Source organism: Lipotes vexillifer, unplaced genomic scaffold (assembly GCF_000442215.2).
Source record: "Lipotes vexillifer unplaced genomic scaffold, Lipotes_vexillifer_v1.1 scaffold370, whole genome shotgun sequence".
Classification (NCBI taxonomy): Eukaryota; Metazoa; Chordata; class Mammalia; order Artiodactyla; family Lipotidae; genus Lipotes; species Lipotes vexillifer.
In genome coordinates, this window is record NW_006772699.1 from 2,442,200 (window position 1) to 2,458,512 (window position 16,313).

The 16,313-nt window shown below is 36.4% G+C and overlaps 1 protein-coding gene across 1 annotated transcript in view; it reads left to right on the forward strand.

The window, feature by feature from the left end:
* SPDL1 (spindle apparatus coiled-coil protein 1) overlaps positions 1-10,888 on the forward strand; it is a 25,782-nt gene extending 14,894 nt beyond the window's left edge. The window contains exons 10-13 of the mRNA XM_007447826.1: positions 4,815-4,918; positions 5,512-5,699; positions 7,624-7,963; positions 10,359-10,888. Of these exons, the coding sequence (XP_007447888.1) occupies positions 4,815-4,918; positions 5,512-5,699; positions 7,624-7,963; positions 10,359-10,506 (780 nt within the window). The 3' untranslated portion in view covers positions 10,507-10,888. The remainder of the gene's footprint in view (positions 1-4,814; positions 4,919-5,511; positions 5,700-7,623; positions 7,964-10,358) is intronic.
* Positions 10,889-16,313: the final 5,425 nt, after the last annotated feature.

A 16,313-nucleotide genomic window follows, 5' to 3' on the forward strand; every position in this document is an offset into this window, starting at 1 on the left:
TTTTTTTTTTTTTTTTGCGATATGTGGGCCTCTCACTGTCGTGGCCTTTCTCGTTGTCGGACGCGCAAGCTCAGCGCCCATGGCTCACTGGCCCAGCCGCTCCACGGCATGTGGGATCCTCCCGTACCGGGGCACGAACCCGTATCCCCTGCATTGGCAGGCGGACTCTCAACCACTGCGCCACCAGGGAGGCCCTGTCATGTCCCTTTTAAGTGAGTCCTCCCACCTTCTAACTTTGTATCAGCTTTACATGTACAGATACTCTTGAACTTCGTGTAAGTGGAATCATTCATTATACACTCTTTTGTTTCTGTCTTCCACTCAACATTATGTCAGTGAGATTTGTTCCTCCTGTTGAGTGTTACCAGTAATTGATTCTTCTTCGGTGCTCTCCACCTGTTTTTTAATGGATGCATAGTAATATTTTTGTCACATTGTCCAATATTATGTGGCAACTAGAATTCACAGAGGTCTTTAATATGCTATTTAAAATATTTTGAAATAAATTCAAAGTCTCAGAAAAGTCATGAAATTATTTCTATACACCCTTCACCCAGATTCCCCAATTATCAATTTCACCACATCTGCTTTTTTATTTTCTCTCTCTCCATGTGTATACATTTTATCTTAAACATTTGAGAGTAAGTTGCAAACCAGATACCCCTTAACCCTTATGTTGTACCTCAGTGTTGAAGCTTATCCTTTTACATAACCCTAGTATTGATACAATGATCAAAATCAGGAAGCTAACATTGATACGTAGTTTTAGCTAAGTTGCCTTTTACATTTTACCAATTACCACTAATGTCCTTCTTGGAAAACAAAAATACTCAAATGCTTTCCTTTCTAGGGTCCAATCCGTGATCATTGTCTTTGTTTGTTTGTTTGTTTGTTTTGCGGTACGCGGGCCTCTCACGGTTGTGGCCTCTCCCGTTGCGGAGCACAGGCTCCGGACGTGCAGGCTCAGCAGCCATGGCTCACGGGCCCAGCCGCTCCGCGGCACGTGGGATCTTCCCGGACTGGGGTACAAACCCGTGTCCCCTGCATTGGCAGGTGTACTCTCAACCACTGCGCCACCAGGGCAGCCCCATATGTGTCTTTAATTGCCAAGTCTCTTTAGTCTCCCTTAACCTGGAACAATTCTGTAGGCTTTCTTTAACTTTTATGACCTTGACATTTTTGAAGAGTACAGCCGTTTGCTTTGTAGATTTTCTCTCATTTTAGGGTGTGTGTGATATAATTAGATTCAGGCTATGTATTTTTGACGGAAAAACTACAGTATTATTATTATACCCTTCTCAATGTGTACATCAGGTGGCACATAATGTCTGTTTGTACCATAACTGGTTATATTAACCTTGATTGGTTGTGGTTATGCCTGCCAGGTTTCTCCAGTGTACAGTTACAATTCTTCCCTTTGTAATTAATAAATATCTTGGGGGGAGTTACTTAGACCAAGTATATATCTGTTTTTCCTTATACTTGAACATCCATTGATGATTCTTGCCTGAAACAGGTATTCTGTGATGATTGCCAAATGATAATTGCATCATTCCTTCTACATTTATTAGTTAGAAGAATAATAAAGGGATTGAACAGAACTTTCCTCCTTGCTTATTTATTTATTGATATCATATAGCCTCATGAATTCTTATTTTATCCTATGGATTGTAGTCTATAACTTCTTTATTTACTCTGATCGCCCAGATTTGGCCAGCAGGAATACTTCCTTACTGTGGCACAAGAAGATATTCCTAGCTCACCTGCCCTAGCCTTGGAATCAGCATTTCTGCAAGGAGCGCAGGTTCCTTTAAGTGTACAATGGCACTTAGAAACCAAGAACTGGGCACTAGATGTGCTTATTGCTACTGGAATGTCATCACTTCTAGACCCTTTTAGCAGACAGAACTAGAAGTCTGTGTGCATATGTTTAGTGTATTTATGTATGTGTTATATGCATATTTATGAATGTTTTGTGTGAATAGGTTTGTGTGAGTATATGTATTTATATATATATATATACACACATAAGAAAACCTTGATTTCATACTTTATAATTCCAGTTTGAATCTGATACCACAGGCTTCACTGCCTACCCCATTTTATCCACCAGTGAAAAACCTGGCGGTTATTGTCCTCAATATATTTGCTTATTTACTCATCCTTAGAATACATATATTGATAATTTCGGAATTACCCTACTCACTAAAGTTCAGGATTTGTTTGTAGTTCTTTTTGTTTTCAGCCTGAGGGTATATAGTCAAAATACTGTGTTCAAAAGTTAACTTGGGGTTTTTTTTTCCCCTCCTCCCTTATCCCTCTTTGGTATGAGTGTGTTATGCATCTGAAATACAGTTAGGTTTGTTTGTTTCTGTTTCTATTTTGTTTTGTTGCCCCCCATCCATCCTTGTTGAATTTATGTATATACTTTTTTCCATGTGAAACATTAACAAGGTTCTAAAAGAACTATAAAGAAGATACACTCAGAGACATATCGGTCTCCCCATCCCTCCTATGCTGTTTCCACCCCACCCCTTTAGGTAGCCAATTTCATTTGTTTCTGATTTGCTCATGCTGTTTCTTTTTGCAAAAAGAACAGCTTTATGTAGGCTTTATTTTCTCCCTTTTTTTTGGACAAAATGTAGCATAACACAGATGGTCTTTTATACTTTCCTTTTTTTCATTTTAACCTGGAAATCACTTCATCCTCAGTTTAGAGAGACTTCCTAATTCTTATTAACAGCAACAGAGAATTCCATTGTATGGATTCACATACATTCTCCTGTGTCTGGGTGTTTAGATTATTTACATTATTTTGCAGTTATATACAGTGCTATATATACAGTGCTACAAAGTACATTTTGCATATATTTGCGTTTCCTTATTGTTGTAGATGTATCATCAGGAATAACTCCTACAGTGCAATTGCTGGGTCAAAAGTAAATTAATACATAGTTTTGTTAGATGTTCCCAAACTCCTCCACATGGCTTGTACCAATTTAGATTCCCTCTGGCAATAATATATCATAGTGCATATCATTGTTTTATAGGTGTATTTATTTCCCTGCGTGTATAGAGGAATTAACACGTTTTCTTGTAGTATTTGTACAGTTTCACTTTTTACATTTAGAGATCTGATCTCTACTGAATTTTATTCTCATGTATAGTGTGAGATATAAGTCGAGTTTTATCTTTTCCAAATAACTAGGCAGTTGTCCCAGCATCATTTATTAAGAAGTCAGTCTTGGTGGCAGTGATTTATTTATTTATTTATTTACTTTACTTATTTATTTACTGGCTGCATTGGGTCTTCATTGCTGCGCGCGGGCTTTCTCTAGTTGCGGCGAGTGGGGGCTACTCTTCGTTGCAGTGTGCAGGCTTCTCATTGTGGCTTCTCTTGTTGCAGAGCATGGGCTCTAGGCATGCGGGCTTCAGTAGTGGTAGCACGTGGACTCAGTAGTTGCAGCACATGGGCCCTAGAGCTCGCAGGCTTCAGTAGCTGTGGCGAGTGAGCTCAGTATTTACAGTGCATGGGATCTAGGGCACGCAGGTTCAGTAGTGGCTCGCGGGGTCTAGAACACAGGCTAAGTAGTTGTGGCACATGGGCTTAGTTGCTCCACAGCATGTGGGATCTTCCCAGACCAGGGATCAAACCTATGTCACCTGCATTGGCAGGCAAATTCTTAACCACTGTGCCACCAGGGAAGTTCCTGTGGCAGTGATTTAATATGACACCTATACCATATATCAAATTTCCATTTATGCTTGAGTCTATTTCTGGATTTTCCATTCTATTCCACTGACCTACTTCTCTGCACATCAGACTCATGCTTTTAATTTTAGAGGTTTTATAGTATGTTTTGTCTGGTAAGGCTATTCTCCCACCATAGCTTTTCTTTCTCAGCATTTTTCCTGGCTATTCCATGTTTGTTTTTCCCTATGAAAATCTTGTCTAGCTCCAAAAAAAATTTGTTGGCATTTTTATTAGGATTGCATTGGATTTATAAATTAACTTAGGGAGCACAGATATCTTCTCACTAAAGAATTAATTAAAGTTTACAAATGATAAATTTTGTAAACATTAATAACCTTTTAGGCATTCTAAGTTGTAGCCGTTAGTGTATCATAAAATTTTAAGTTTATATAACTTTCTTTCTCTTGTAAGAACTGTTGAAAGGACTGCAATTTTGGTTAAATTTGCAGAACATCTCTTGGCACGTGTATGTGGCTCACTGGTGGACTCTGCACTATACTTTGACAATTACAGCTTTAAATTAGGGGCTTTTACCTGCAATCTCTGAAATTGTTTACACGTTTTTAAGCAGATTTACATTTTTTTTCCCCCCTAGAGAAACTGTACAGAGATTCCATCAGAATCTCAGAAGAGTGGGCACCAAAAATAACTGTAAGGATCTCCACTCTTTTTCATATTTTTGTAATTTATGGCTTTGTCATAAAGGCCAGAACTAAACCCTGTGAGTATTTGTTTCTTCCATTTTAAAAGCCAGAAGGGAGAAACCAGAGGGAGGATACAGGTGTACTTAGAACCATAGGCTTTGGAGACAGATCTGCGTTCAGATTCTCTCTTCTCAGTTTACTTGCCTGTAGCATTGTGAGCCAGTTCCCTCATCTGTAGGAGAGGAATGCTCATTCTTGTACCTGCTTCAGAAGGTACATGAGTTAAGTGGATAGTACTTAGCACAGTGTCTGCCATATGATAAGCATTCAATAAGTGGTAGCTGATACTATTATTAATAAACCTATGCTAACCTAATTTGTTACTTATTTTAAGTAAAAAGAATTGTTTTCTTTAGAGTTTATATGAAAGTATGGAATCTAAGCCTTCAGCCAACTCTGTTGCTCTGGAAGATGACACCTATTACACAGATTTACTTCAAATAAAGCTTGAAAACTTAAAGTAAGTGTTGGGGGCTTGGGAAGACAGAGACTCTTTTGACTTGCTTATAATAAGTGGTAATAGTTGTTTTTAAATCACCAAAAGAAAATTCCAGAAAGGAATGGCAACAGAAATACCTCTGTGCAGCAAATGAGATTTATTCAAGATATAATTAGTCCTGGTTATTGAAGAAAAATACTTTCAATGAATAGTGAAATGTTTTTAGTTCTTTATGGTTTTCATAAAGATTTTCAGATTAGTAAGTAAAAAAGAACTAAAATAAAAAGTAGAAAATGTTCTTATAGTCTAAATTTTTAAAGAATAAATATCATGTAACTTAAAACTTAAAGGACTTTATTTATACATGCATAAATGTGGAAAATATGCCCCTCTTGTTCATTTCCTTTGAAATGAGATTTTTTTTCTAATTTGAAACTGCTATTGTTAAAGCTTATTTTGCTTATTGTTTCTTTGTTACTAAAAACCCAAGGAAATATATTTTACTAAGAGTTCAAATATATAATATAGTAAATAATTTATAGTAACTATTATACTTGCTTATTGTGTTATTTTAATATTCCTTGGTTCTCTTTTTTTTTTTATTATTAATATAGCAAAGAAAATGAAAGCACTAAAGGTGAATTGTCCATCCAGCGAATGAAAGCATTATTTGAGAGCCAGCGGGCTCTGGATATTGAGCGAAAACTTTTTTTGAATGAAAGGTGCCTCCAGCTTTCCCAGAGTGAAAATATGAAACTGAGAGCTAAACTGGATGAGTTAAAACTGAAGTATGAACCTGAAGGTATGTATGTCTCATATTTTGTCTTTTATATCACAAGAAGCTCTGAGAGATCATATCACTTTTTCTTCTTGCTACAGCTTTATGCACATCATATTACAAACTAATTTGTGGCTATGTATCTGTATTTAATAAATTTATTGCTATAAAATGTGTAGGAAAATTCAAAGAAACTGCGTACTAGATGTGCATGAATATAATGGGTATTCTTTTTGGATATCTGTATAGTAGAACCTTGACATTTGAGACTTTTCCATTTATAAAGATTGCAGCATCTTATGTAATACCAAAGAGTTCAGTTTTGTTGAGGCAACTGATGTTTGAGAGCTATATTAGTTAATACTAATGGTTATAGAAAACTTAAAATAATGGAGACTTAAACAAGATAGGTATTTATTCCTCTCCCTGATAAAAGTCTGGAGGGGGCATTCTAAGACTGATTAATGTCAGGATCTCGGCTTCTTTTGCATCGTTCATCAACATATATCTCCTTGAGCAGAATTTAGTCACGTGGCCTTACCTGCCTATAGGAATAGCAGAGAAATTCAGCCTTGATTCTCAGGGTCCATGTTCCCAACTAAATCTTTGGGATTCTATCAAGGAATAGCAGGACAGATATTAGAGGACAACTATCAAGTCTAATCACTGAGATAGGAAATAGCCTAAGCATATAGGCTCTGCATATTATACATTTAAAAAATGATTTTACATTATGTAAATTAAAAAAGAAAAGGCCCAAAATAAAAGAGTCTAAGAATGTGATGGTTCTTAGACCAAAAAAAAAGTTCTGTTACATGTTTTAGGTTATAGATTTTTCAGCCTCTATACTGTTCACATGCCTACAACTTTCTCTTCATTATTATTTCAGTGACTGAAGTGATTCTCAACAATAGTGGGGAGGTTGTCAGCAATAATAAGGATTCTTTATAGTTTTGAAAAGCTTCTTTTTCTCTCATCCTTTCTCCCTTCCCTGATTAATAGCCTGTCCTGATTAAGAATTATCCATTTCAAATTTCAAAGGTCTGCTGTGAACTGAATACAGCAAGCAGGAGGAAGTATAATGAATCTAGATGGTGTGGATTTCAAAGGAGCAGTGCTAGAGAAAGGGAAAATACTGATTTAAAAACAATAGTGATACCAACAGGAACACCAGCCCCACATTCAAGCATGGTTTCTCCAACCTCACTAATAATTTGGTTTTGAAAATGAAAGACACATTGGTATGGGAATACAGAAAAGGTATTAGAACAGTTAATTCTGTGACTGTGTATATGGACCCGCATAAGGGATGGAATGATGTTACGTTAATCCTTATAAGACACAGTATTGAGTCTTCACTCAATGGGTGCTTTGAATCCCCATTTTACAGGTAAAGAAAACAAAGCTCACGCCTCAGATTAAATGTGAATGCATATAGCAGATTAACACGGTGCTTTGCACTTAGTAGTTGCCCAATAAATGATGACTATTATTATTCAAGGTTTAGAAAAAGAAAAAATACGAAGCCCAGAGAGGTTAAGGACTTTCTCAAGGTCACCCAGCTGCAGAATGTTGTTAGCACTAGGATTAGTACCTGGATTCCTTGACTCTTTGCCACTATATCCTTCCTGATTTCCATGGTGAGATCTTATGAAGCCCCATGCAGCTTTTATCATAACCCTAGAAGAGAACATTTAAGTGTTCATTCCTAGAGAGTCAAATATATTGAGATCCTAAGGAAAATTTTATAGCCAGATAACCTTGAAAAGATATAGTTAATGGAATCCATGAAAAAGAAAGGATTAAAGACAGTGTATTTCAGTAAGGAGATGAATGGGTTTTAAAGGAATGGAAGTGGAAAAAAATACATTTATAACTAGTTCTACCTTATGTTGATTGTGTGTTTGATTTATTGACTAGGTCTATTTTTAATTGGTTTTTTTCTCAGAGAAAACTGAAGTGCCTGTACTCAAAAAGAGGCGCGAGGTAATTCCTGTGGATATAACCACCCCTGACGATGTATGTACCACCAGTGCTGTTGAGGGAGAAGTTTATAGATTACCACCTCAGAAAGAGGAGGCACAGTCCTGTCCTAACAATTTAGAAGATAACTTGCAGTTGGAAAAGGCAGTTTCTGTAAGCACATCAGGAGTCATTCTGTCTCCTTACAAAAATCTGTCCGTGGGTACTCAGCCAAGGAAGGAAAAGAAATGTGTGAAACTTGTAGGAGTTCCAGCTGAGTCGGAAGCCTTGAGTGAAAGAAGTGGAAACACCCCTAACTCTCCCAGGTCAGTGTCCTCTTTCCTTCAGGGCAGTGAGCAGCCCTCTCCATCTCTTCTCTATCGCTGCATGAACTGCACTATCTGTTTCTTTATCTATTTTCTTAGTATTGCATGCAGTATAATTCCCCAATTTCATCTGCCTACCTTCCGATTTTCTAAAACTTTGAGAAAGACTAAAATGATTACAGGGGAAAAGGACTCCTGAATAAGGGAATTGTTTTAAAAAGTAACACTTTTCTATGTCATGAGGCAGAAATACCCCAGTCTAGTACCTCTTAGAATGTTTTGTTGGTTTGAATAAATGTACAGTTTTATTTTTTTCCTGGTTCAAGAGTTGCTGTGAAAAAAAATTAACTTATCTCCTAACAGGGCTTTCCATTAGTCTAAGAACTTTCAGCCTTCCAGAAAACTGTTAGGTGAAATGTTTTATGGCTTTTGCAATTGTTTACCCTAAGCCTTCAAGAATGTGCTTTAATACCTATTCTGACATTTTAAAAAATCAAAGGTAATTCATTTTCAATTTACACCCAAACTTCAAAGCCTCTAGTTTCTGCATAATTGAGTTTGTGACTAAAAGAGGAAGTGTCAGACATGTATGTCTGTAGGAATTAATGTTTTAAGGACCTTATCCTTAAAAAAAAATTAAAATAATAGAAGGCAGAAGGTAAGAGAAAGTGAGTGGAAGGAAAAGGTAGGTACAGTGGCTGAGGTTAGGGTGGTATAAGAAACACGTTCTTGGGCTTCCCTGGTGGCTCAGTGGTTGAGAGTCCGCCTGCCAATGCAGGCGACACGGGTTCGTGCCCCGGTCCGGGAAGATCCTACATGCCACGGAGCAGCTGGGCCCATGAGCCATGGAAAAATAAAAAAAGAAACACGTTCTTGGTGTGTGTGGCAGGACCAAGAATGGGCAAAAAAGAAGTGAATGTGGAAAATGGAGAAGGTAAAAAAAGGTGATAAAAGATGAAGGATGTCTTTATGCAGTGGAATGATAAATGTAATTAAAATAAATAGACATTCTAAAAATTAAGCATATTGATGTGAAAATAGTTAGCTTGGATTGTCTGCTATGAAAGGAGATCTTTAAGGTTCTCCCAGGGTCAGTCTTCGATGGAGGGGTACAGAATAAGACATTTTACTAGTATGCATTCGAATTGAAATAGTAAGACACAGCCCACCTTATGTAAAAGGGCTTTTTTGTATGTTTTATCTGATTTGTTTTCAAGTCTTCCGTGCTACTAAACAGTATTCAACAAAGAAAGCACTTCAACAATATTGCAGTTATTAGAATTAGTAATAGGAGTAACGTATTACTCCATTTCTTGAAATTTTATGTAATCACATTATAACCCATAAGTCACATAAAATCAAAGCTTAATATTCTCAAGGAAGAAGCAGCTTTAAATGAATGATATCTGATACACACATGGTTTCGGGTAGTTCTGAAGTGAATTCAACAGGTTATGCTTGTATATATGTGATTCACTGTGTATGTGTGTTTTGACCATTGTATATTCCTGGAGGTAAATTTCCAGAATTGATCAGTGCAAACCTTAGTATCTACGTTGTCTTCATTTCTTTTTCTGCCTTTTTTTGCTTGATAAAAATTATTTAAGCAAATGTATTTAGCTACTTGTTTGACTCAAGTAGCATGTTGGAATTTTTTTGTCTTGCTAAACAAAAACAAATAAAATAACAAAACATTTGTTTTTTTGTGTGTGTGTGAGTCCATCTGCTAACTTTAGATGTTTCCAACCTTTTGCTCTCTGCATGATTAACTTAGACACACAATCCTATGGTAATATTGTAATAATAAATATGGCTTTTATTGGGAACTTCACTATTGCATGCTTTATAAATTTAATTGATGCTCTTGTTATAAAATATCCTTATAGGCCCTTTAAAATATCTCTTCACTTTTTTTTCTTAAATTATTATTTTGCTAGTTGAAATTCAATTTGAGTTTTTTTAATGAGATAAATAGACATCTATTCATGCAGCCCAGGATTCCTTGTTTATCTTGCGTTTGCCTTTTGTAAGTCATGTTAACATTAAAATACTGCTTTAGCATTAAAATTTTTTTTGTTGTGTTTATCATGATAGGCACCCTCATTATATTTTAATTCTTTAATTTAGGCTTTGCCATGGCTTTTTATTCAACCTTAAAGACATTTCTTTAGACATTTGAAAAATTAAGTCTATTGATATAAAAAGGTTCTTTTAGTGCAGCAGTGACTTAGTGTTTTTAATGGTATTGAAGTCAACTATAATTTTTCTCCTTATATACCTAAAAAAAAAAAAATCACCATGTCTCATTAAGAGGCCCATTATACTGGTGGATTGTTTCTTCTTTAATTTTTCCTAACCACATTTGAATTCAGAGTGGATGCTTTAATGCCTGTAGGTTAGCTGCTGAATCAAGGCTTCAAACAGAAGTTAAAGAAGGGAAAGAAACTGCAAGCAAATTGGAAAAGGCAACCTGTAAGAAATCACACCCTATTGTATACGTGTCCTCCAAATCAACTCCAGAGACCCAGTGCCCTCAGCAGTAAAGACTAATTAATAAGAGTAAGGTACCACTTGCCCAAAAGATTGCTCTGGAGGTTAGTTAAGATTGTCTTTATCTGAAGTATACCATCTTGTAGGTTATTTCCTTCTCCTCATTGTGCCAGGAACTGGCATTTTCATGCTCCTTTGACCAAACATTCAAAATGTGGTTGTGATTCTAACCAGGAGAGTTCCCTAAGTGATGAACTATGAATCACAGTGAATAAACCATTAGCTGAAGGAAAGTGTTATTACAAATTTATTGGTTACATTGTATATAGATTTTTAAAGTACCTTCAGAGCCATATATATTTGAAAAGAGAACACATTATTATATTTTCCTATGTACATTTTTATGAATGTAGTTTTTCACTGTGTTGTGAAAATAGAAAACTTGGTTTAAAAATATATATTATATTGTAACTAGATTTTGTCAGCGTGTAAAGCACATATGTTCATCTCTGTATTCATATACATGATTTAAATTTTATGTCTCAATTACATGAAAAAAATAATTTTGAAATTTAAAATAAAACTGCTATAATTTCTCCCCTTTTTGTTCTTTTACTCTGTATAGATAATAGCATGTTATCAAAGGGAATAAAGGAAGAAAAAAGAAACTTCAGGGATTCTTAATTCCCTGGTACATATAATTTATATATATATATATATATATATATATATATATATATATACACACACACACACACACACACATATAATATATATTTTCAGTTCTGAACTTTACAAATAAAGGCTTTTTCCTGTAAATGATTATAGCCTTGTCTATAACTTAATTTCATGTATACATTAAGTGGGTGTATTGGAAAGAGAAGTTTATTTTAAGGAACTGCATTTTGTAAGTAGGGAGGCTGACAAGTCCAAAATCTGCAGAGTGGGCTGGCAGGCTGTAGACCCAAAGAAGAGCTGATGGCACAGTTCAAGTCCAAAAACTGTCTGCTACAAAAGCTTCCCTTGTTCAGGGGAGGTCAGCCTTTTGTTTTATCCAGGGCTTCAACTAATTGCATGCGTAGGCCCACCCACATTCTGGAGGGAAATCTGCTTTACTCAGAGTCCACAGCTTTAAATGTTAATCTCGTCCAAAAGAACTCACAGAAACATCTAGAATGATGTTTGACAATATATCTAGGTTTTGTGGCTCAGCCAAGCTGACACATACTTAACCATTAACAGTGGATTAATTAGATGTCTATTGAAATATGTTAGGCAAAAGGAAATTGCCTCTCACTTCTAAATCAACTAATAAACTTTTAATTTTAATTTGCTATAAAAAGTATACTCTAAGGAAGTTAGAAATTTCATATTAAATAATATTTCTTACAAAAAGAAGTAGCTGAAGGCACTAGAGAACAAATAATTTTAACCTGAGGATAATAACATGAATGACCACCATATTCCTGCATATTACAGAATGTAGATCAATTCCTTCCAACATTGAGTTTTTATCATGAGTTAGGTGCTAGTGGTGCAAAAGTATTCGGAGCTCACAGTTTAATAGACCCACATAGATGAGTAGTGGTAGTTGGTACTATTAGTAGTAATAATAGTTACAGATAACATTTGAATAAATCTAATATGCCAAGCACTCTTAAGCCCTTTCACATTTAACCACATTTAACCCTCCCAACATCTCTATGAGCTAGATATTATACCTTACTGATCCTCATTTTACAGATGAGGAATTCAAGGGCTCAAAAAGGTTAAGTTATTTGCCCAAGGTCACAAGCATTAGTAAACGATGAAAAGTACAGTGGTAGAGGTTGTAATAACGTGTACAGAGTTCTATAGGAACAGAGAAGGAAACAAGAAACTGCCTCTGGGGGCTTTTATAAATTTTCATAATTTCTAAGCTGAGATTTCTTCAGTGGTTTCCAAAGGCACAGAGGATAGCATTACAGGTGGAAGAAATAGCTGTTCAACCAATAAAGGTATGAAACAACATCCCTAATTCAGGAAACTGAAGATTTTGAGATGGCTGGATGTATAGGGCTTGCAAAGAGCAGTAACAATAAACTGAATCTGAAGAGATAGCTAGGAGCAAAATCATGAAGAGTGTGAGTTAGGGAAATCTATTTTACAAACGAAAATTTACAAAGACTTATAAACAAATTGAGCAACTGTGATTGAGAGTGAAAGAATAGGGATGACAAGAGAACATTATCCATCCAGCGTCTGCCTTATCACTCATGGGGACTGAAGCAATTCTACTGAGTCTTGAGTCTCTTAGGAATATATTTTGAAAAACTGCCACACTAAATGATTCAGCAACTGAATAATCAATATAAGCAAAGCAATTACTGAAAAAATTTAAAAGGTTGAATAAACTGTTCAATTTATTTTCAGTAAAAAAAACTCTGGAGTCATAATGGAAAATGAATTTAGAAAAAGATAAGAATGGAAGCAGAAAAGACTAGTTTGGCCATTTGGTAGTCCAGGTAGGAAATACAAGTATGAACTGAGGCGATGGCAGTGGGAATATAGAGTGGTGGTTGGATTTAAGATACTGTTTAAAGAAGCAAAGTGGTCAAGAATTGGCAAAATAGGACATGGTACTCTGTGGGAAAGGGATATATCTGCTACATGTGCATTAGTGGTGGTGGTAACAGAAAAATAGGAGTGGGAGGTATTTTGCTTTTGATGAGGACTTTTATTCAGGTACCAGTGGGGTGCCCATGTTGGAGTCGACGGAAGTGTTTGTGTATGTTTACGTAATCAAAAATAATTAGTCTGTTTTTCAAACCTTTATTTTTACAAGGAAAATGTAAAACTAACATGACTATTCTAGTAGGCACTTTTTTTTCCTCATCATTATTCAAAAAGTGGCCTTATGGTCAAATGTTTATAATCATAGCCTTGATTTATTGTTTTCACTCATTAGACATCATGAGCCCTGTGTATGGGCCTAGAACAAAGATGACAAAGCAGTTATGTTTTCTCTCCTCCAGTAAGGTATTGGTGGAAGGGAGCTAATGTTTATTGATTTGCTAGGTGATTTACCTATATTATGTCTCTCAATACTACCTAGTTTAGCAAAATAGTGACTGTTTAGCATCTGTAGTTAGACTACTTGAATTCAGATCTCAATTTCTCCATATAAATGTTAGACTTTAGCAAGTTTATGACTCTGAGAATAGTTTGTTTAGGTAATCCTTTAATATTTTAATTTTTTTAGAATTATGTAAAACGTGGATCCAAAGTAAAATCTACAAGAGAAGGTATATTTAAGGAAATACAGCTTCCATCACTGTTTCCTTCTCCCACCAGGAACCATTTAAATTTCATGGTTTATTTTTCCTTTTTTTTTCTTTCTACATAGCAGATATAGATAGTAGGTAGATAGAATCTCTTTTTCTTAGATAAAAGTAGGTAGATAGAATCTCTTTTTCTTAGATAAAAGTAAAATGGTGGGTGATATCAGAGAGGAATTGTGGATAGGAAACAGCAAAAGCCTGTCCCTCCACAAAATCAGCCAATAAACTAGCAAGGACAGACAGAACCAAATTTTTTAGACTCTGGAAACTCATCAAGGGTTTACAGCAACAAGGTGAACAATTGATCAAGAAAAATCAGCGGAGCCTTGGCATTTCAGGAAATCTCTGATGAATCACTAGCTGATCACTAAGCTAATGGAATGGAGATTTCAGTGGCCAAACACAAGGAACCCAGACCTTGCAAAATTAGTTTAGAAAAGTCATTTTAAAAATTGGAGCAATGACTATAACAAGCAGCAACAACAAACTAGGGACGGAGGAGAGCCTGATTTCTAGCATGGTCACATAATTCTCAAAGTGTTCGATTTTCAACAAAAATTACAAGACATGCAAGAAACAAGAAGGTATGACCCATACATAGGAAAAAAGAAATTAATAAACTGTCCAGGAGGAAGCCCAGACATTGGACTTGCTAGACAAAAACTTTAAATCAACAATTTAAAATATGCTCAAAGAGCTAATGGAAAGCATGGACAAAGACCTAAAGGAAACCACAAAAGCAATGCCAAGTAGAGACTATCAACAAAGAGACAGAAATGATTAAAACGAGCCAGATAAAAACTCTGGAGTTGAAGAGTACAATAACAAATGAGAAACTAGAGAGATTCAACATCAGATTTGGCCAATTGAGATTATTTAGGCTAAAGAACAGAAAAGAATGAAAAAAATGAGCAGAGTTTAAGGGACTCACTGGACACTATCAAACATAGCAACATACACATAATAGGAATCCCAGAAAGAGGAGAGAGAAAAGGGCAAGAGCATATTTGAAACAGACAAGGAAACCCCAGAAAATTGCAGTCCAATATCCTTGATGGACATTGATGCAAAAGTCTTCAACAAAACATTAGCAAACCAAATGCAATACATTATAAAGATCATACAAAATGATTAAGTGGGATTTATTCCAGGGATGCAAGGATGGTTCAACATCTGCAAATCAGCCAATGTGATATACATTAATGAAATGAAGGATAAAAATTATGTGATCATCTCAATAGATGCTGTAAAAGCATCTGACAGCAAAAACAAAAATAAACAAGCGGAACTACATCACACTAAAAAGCTTCTGCACAGCAAATGTAACCATCAACAAAATGAAAAGGCAGCCTACTGAATGGGAGAAAATATTTGCGAATCATATGTCTGATAAGGGGCTAATATGCAAAATATATAAAGAACTCATACAGTTCAACAGCCAAAAAAAAAAAAAATAGGCAGAAGATCTGAATAGACATTTTTCTAAGGAAGACATACAGATGGCTGCCATGTTACTTAGCAACATTATGTAGACAGGTAAGCTCTCCCTCCAGTTCCCTTCTTGCCCAGGAGTTCCCTCCTGGATGGTGGCCCCTGACCTCTAGCCTCTGTATAGTCTTATGCTGTGAGGAACTTCCTCTCTCAGGCAATCCTGTCCAAGTACCATGCAATAAAGCTTACTGTGTGTTACTGCATTTCATGGTCTTGTATTTTTCCATGTTAGCCTCCAAATCCCTGAGGTCCCTTATAAACATGAATTTACATATCAAGAAGGACATTATGTAATGGTAAAGGTGTCAATCTATCAAGATGGTGGAACAATTCTAAACATATATGCACCTAACAAGAGAGCCTCAAAGTATCTAAAGCAAAAACTGAATTTTGAAATTTGCCTATGGATTCCACACAATCTCAATGAAAATCCAAGCAGGCTTTATTGTAGAAATTAAAAATGTGATTCTAAAATTTATATGGAAATGGAAAGAACTGACATTGCCAAAGAAACTTTAAAAATGAAGAATAAAGTTGGAGAACATGTACTACCTGATTTTGACAATTACTATAAAACTGTTGTAATCAAGGTAGTGTAGAGTTGGTGTGTCAGTCTGCTAGTGGGCAGGGCTGGAGGTCAGGGGGGCCTGGGGCTGGTGCCTGTCCATTAGTGGGCAGAGCTGGGTCCTGGGGTCTCTGACTACTGGGCCCTGGGGTCCTGGGCTAGTGCCTGCACACTGGTGTTTGGGGCCAAGTTCTGGGTTCTCTGGTGGACAGGGTCATGTCTTGGTGTGGCTGTGAGCTCAGGGGGTCTTAAGGCAGCCTACCTGCTGGGAGCTGCCCAGCTAGTTGCTTGGCTTGAGGCGTCACAGTACTGGTGCAGATAAGCTGGTGGGCAGGGCTGGGTCCCGGTGCTAATAAGGTAGAGGGAGGACTCCAAAATGGCAGCCAGCACCAGTGTCCATATGGTAGAATGAGCTCCCCCATATGGCTGCCTCCAGTGTCTGTTGTGCCCAGGGTGAGCTCCAGTTACCGCCTGTCCGTCCAGG